At 39.8% G+C, this 5,015-nt stretch overlaps 1 protein-coding gene across 1 annotated transcript; it reads right to left on the reverse strand.

Moving 5' to 3' along the window:
- Window positions 1–491: 491 nt before the first annotated feature.
- On the reverse strand, window positions 492–1,796 carry LOC112195360 (probable methyltransferase At1g29790). The gene has a single exon (XM_024335773.2). The coding sequence runs from the start codon at window positions 1,768–1,770 to the stop codon at window positions 610–612; it is 1,161 nt and encodes a 386-aa protein (XP_024191541.1). The 5' UTR covers window positions 1,771–1,796; the 3' UTR covers window positions 492–609.
- Between the last annotated feature and the right edge of the window lie 3,219 nt (window positions 1,797–5,015).

The following is a 5,015-nucleotide window of genomic DNA, read 5'->3' on the forward strand; positions in this document are numbered from 1 at the left end:
AAGAAAAGACCGCAGAGCATGATTAATCTCACAATCCCCGTCGCGCAAAATCAGTGCACCAGTTGCAAGCAGAGTGTGCTTGAGGGAGAAAGAAGGCTTCAGTCAATCCAAATGAACATGATATTGTTACCACAAAGGTTGTAACCGATCAACTTCTAAAACCGACAGCAATTTTCAACTTCTAAGAAACCCAAGACAAGATCACTAGTGTAGAAATCCAAGTTTCACTTTGTTTAAACTTGTGGAAAGCTGCCAAATACCCCCAGAATGCTTGAATTGTACACTTGATTCAGTCACATATATTTCTTCTTAATTGCTCAGGTTTTCCATCTCAATTTGTCCCTCTAATGTGTAAGACAGAAAGGAAATTCACGCTACCATAAAAATCATGAATGCAACATAAGTCGTCCAACCAGATAATTAAAGACTACGTACGGGTACGTGTATGTATAAAAATCAATCGCGTTGAACTAGACCAATTGATCATAAGTTGGGTTTGATATTCTTATAGTTTCCTCATCGATCAAACATATAGGAAAAACAAAAAATGGTCAAAAGAAAGACAAAAGCGAACCAAATTAGTTATTAATTTAGTGTATATATGATGGATCACCACGAGTTCTTCAATGGCTTCTCCAACAAAGCCGAAAGGTACATCTCCCTAAGCTCAGGGCCTCGATCAAGCTTCCTCCCAACAACCCACTTCAACTTGTTGAATCCAATGCTCTTGATCAATGGTCCATAAATCTCCTCCAACTGCTCACCCACACAGAAAAAATGGTCGAGCCAGAACAACCCCCCAGGCCTAAGCACTCTGTAGACATCAAAGAAGGCAAAATGAAGCAATGTCGTCGGAATCCAGTTACTGAGAACGTGCATGGAGTGTACGATGTCCAAAGTGTTGTCGTAGAACGGCAGCCTCTGTGAAATGCTTATGTAGAGAGGAACCACACCTCTCGACGCTATGAAGTTGTTGAAAGGGCCGTTCAAGTTCATCGACGTCGTTACGATCGTTATGTTCCTCTCTCTCATTCTCACGGCGAACGTGGCCACCCCGCCGCCGACGTCTAGGCCGATTCGTATGCTGCCGCGTGGCTTGGTGGCCAAGACTTCGTCTATGCTGAAATCGAGGCCTCCTCCTTTAGACCTTGCCCAGCGAGACTTCTCGTTTGCTTGGAGGTCGAAGCAGTCTTTGCAGTCGGAGAAGCCTTTCTCGTTTCGTTTTCTGTTGACGAGGCAGTTGTAGTTCTTGCATGTGTACGCTGTCCACACGACTGAAGAGTCGGACGGCGTGGTCCATAGGCTGATGGGGAGAGGGTAGGGTTCAGTGTACTCCGGTTGAGAGGCGGGGCGGCACCGGCGCCGAGGTAAGGGCTCGCAGCCCTTGAGGAGGAGCTTTTGGGCTAGGAGCTCGTCGTCAGGACACGAACCGTTGACTTTGTATGACATGTAGCGACGGAGTTCGTCGGGGAAGAGTGTGCATGCTTTGCCTGCTGGAGGGTAAATGGTGTCGGAATCGAAGTTGGTGTTGAATCCGAAAGGGAGAGCTTGTCCGGATGTGAAGGCAAGGAATTCGGGCGGGAGGTCGGATGCTATGGTGGCGGTTTCCTCGACGGTGGTGGAGAGGGACTTGTAGGAACAGGAGAAAAGGGATGAGGAAATGAACAAGGTGATGAGATTTGTTAAGAGGAGAAGGAGAAGGAAGAAGAGGTTATTCGAGGAAGAAGACTTGAATTTATCATGAGGGGAATCTGTGGATTTTTGCTTCATTATTGTGGAGGTCACTTAGAGATGAAGGTATACTAGAGATTGAGTAAGAACAAAGAAATCGGTGTAGGATATATATGCTTCGAGATTTACACAAGTAATCAACTAGTGTATATGTAATATTCAATCCACGCAGGCCAGATCTAGTGCATGTGCATCTGAGATTCTGCAGCTTCCCTTTTTCATTCATGATGAGATAATAATAACAAAGGTGTTAGGGTAGAGATCCGCATAAGAAGGTAAGACCTGTGAGAGCTCAAAAGTCAAAACAGATATACATATATATATATATATATATATATATATATATATATATATATATATATATATATAGGACCTTGAATCAGGTGCAAAGTAATTAAGCATTATATCATATATAGAAGAATTTATTACGATGAACATGCATCTTCAATAAGCATGTGGAAATCCTTAGATTTTGCGTCAATTCAGCTCTTGCGCGGTTCAAAGAACTGTGTCTTGCAATTTGTATAGGTAAATTAATGAATGATGAAAAAAAAAAAAATTCGAGGGTATACTTGATCAACTCTCTCTAGTCCGCAAAGTGCTTTTGCAGTTTCACAATTTGCCAATTTGGTAAAGGAAACAAGTTAAGAGAAATGCAGGCAGCGCTGGCATTTCACAAGAATTGAGTATGACAATGCAAGTTCGAAACTGAAATGATAGACTCCATGCGAATTTGAAACTAATTAAATGGTTTAAGTTCCATCTACAATTAAGAATGAGCATGCCAAATTTGTCTCCTTGCCTTCAAGCACAATCACGATAATCGTGATTCAAGTAGCCCGCCTTTGATAGAGTTCGTGAGCTTAAGAAGCTTCTTCATCTACATCTTGACACCAATGAACAGGGCCTAAACCATCAAAATCAATTGACCCCTGCAAATGAAACATACTTATAGCGACCCGTTTAAAAATAGACGAGTAAATAAATATCATGTAATACTGTCCACATGGTTGACAAGCTTCACTTTCACAAAGATAAACACACAGCACAAACTACCATTTTTAAATTATGACCACCCAGTTACCCAGTTCAATTGGCAAATTAAAGATGGATTCAAACTTCACATAATGTAATCTACTTAAGAGGAGGTTTCCACTTGAACATTTATGTTAGGCCTAATAATGAAGAATTCTAGAACTGTGACAATATTTGAATCATTTAGCGTATGCAATCAATATTAAATTATCAAAATCGGATGGACATTTCATAACCCCATCTAATCTTGACATATGTAACAATAAAATACAAAAATCCATTACCCATAGTGCTGCAAGACACTGATGTTAACCGGTTACAGCAGAACAGACATAAAATGTAAAACTTGATTCTAGCAAATCAAATATCAACGACATCACCAAATCATAGATCCTTTACAATAACATCTGAGGAGTACTTGAGTTGCAATATAATTTACTTGGCATTAGACGTCTATCGAACAATATTATTCAGACAGAACTTCCTAAGCTGCTGTGTTCGGAAAGAAGCTTAATTTTCCTGAATTTCTAAGTCATAGACTTTAAATCACAAAATCACATCTTTTCAAATTTTATGAATTGCAGATTCCATTCTTTGAATCATAAACTCCTTCAAGACTACAAGCAAGAAAATTTAATTAAAAAAAAAAAACCAAGATATCCAATATAGATTAGCAGAGGATGAATCATACGCTAGGGATCTAAACAATGTGCTTAATCACTAGACCAGTAAACAAATGATGAATCATATGAACAACCAACCATTACATTATATATGAAACAAACCAAACTACACCAGGAAAACTTCTTAATAGACAATTTCTGTCTAAGAACTTGCAATGATTAATTAGCACTCAAGCATTACGGAGGAACAATTAATCAAAGTTTATTAAAACTGAGCAAGTGTATGGCAAGCACACCAAAGAAATTCCAGAGGCAGAACAAAGAATTTATTGCACCACATGTCATTACCAAAACCCATGCCAGCTCTTTCACAAGCCAAGTCCTAATCATAAATTCATATGTAAATGAATAAGCTAATAGATAAATAAACGTAAGTCAATGATGTAGGACGAGATTTTAGCCAATTTCAACAAAGAATCCGGAAAAGAAAGAAGCGTCTTCACATTAAGAAGAATAATTTGAATATTGGAAATTGGTATTCAAATAGGCTTCTTAATGATGGAATTAATCATAAATTACTATTTTGGATATATCGGGATTCTCGAACAAAATCTTGGTTGGGATTCCAATTATATATTTGCGTAATATTCTTTAGTATCTAGGATTCTATTTTTGATTTTTATTTAATGAGGTTTAATTAGGTTTTCTAGTTTTAGTCTATAATAAATTATTCTTTTTGTTTTCTAGTTGAATTAGATTTATGTTATGTGCCCTATATATAAGGCACCTCTTAGATTGTAATTTTCATTCAAGTTATCAATAAAAAACCAAATCTTAGAGAAGTTTCTCTATTTTTCTTACGGCTGTGCCCGTAATTGCTAGTGGATTCTAGCTCATCTCATACGGCTTTCGACGCTTGACGGAACCTCTTACTATCGTGTTCACGCTTCCCGCATCATTTGGTATCAGAGCGGGTATCGCCCGCTCCTTAGCAGACGACTGTAACGTCCCGAACCTGAATCCACCGGTTTACTAGTCATTTGGACGGTAAACGACAACTACTTTCACTTTTACTTTCGTTTCCGTACTTTTAGTGGCCCTAAAAGTTGACTTTTCGTTTGGATCAAAATTTGAGGAAACTTCCTTCACGAAAATTGTAGAGGACGTTAAACCGAGCGCGTGCATATGTGGTGTGTAAAAATTGGAGTTCGTATGTGAAAGTTATAAGCGAAAGATTAAAGTTACTGTTCATGGTAAGAAAATTATATATATAAGGAAAATTACTGTGGTAGGTTTCCAAAACCGGAAACCCACCTTTCTCTCTCCTCTCCCCCGATTTTCCCCTCTTTCTTCTTCGGGAAATCCTTCTTCCCTTCGATTGGCCGCCGTCCGGCCATCACCCGGCGGAAAGCCGGCCACCACAGGGTCGCCTCCTCCCCCTGGTCACACTGGTGCCCTTAGTTTTCGACGATTTGGCCGGAAAAGCTCGGATCGAAGCAAGGTTTGCTCCGGTTGCAGTTTTGGGGTTTCGCCGATTTCCGGCCATTCCGGCCACCTCCGGCCACCAGGTTAGCATCGAAGGTTCGGTTTTTGATGGTGATCATTTCCCCTAAGGTAGTTCAATTC

Source organism: Rosa chinensis, chromosome 3 (genome assembly GCF_002994745.2).
Source record: "Rosa chinensis cultivar Old Blush chromosome 3, RchiOBHm-V2, whole genome shotgun sequence".
Taxonomy (NCBI): domain Eukaryota; kingdom Viridiplantae; phylum Streptophyta; class Magnoliopsida; order Rosales; family Rosaceae; genus Rosa; species Rosa chinensis.

Coding starts and splice junctions, on each gene's coding strand:
- LOC112195360 (XM_024335773.2), bottom strand. CDS start 1,770: ATGAAGCAAAAATCCACAGATTCCCCTCATGATAAATTCAAGTCTTCT.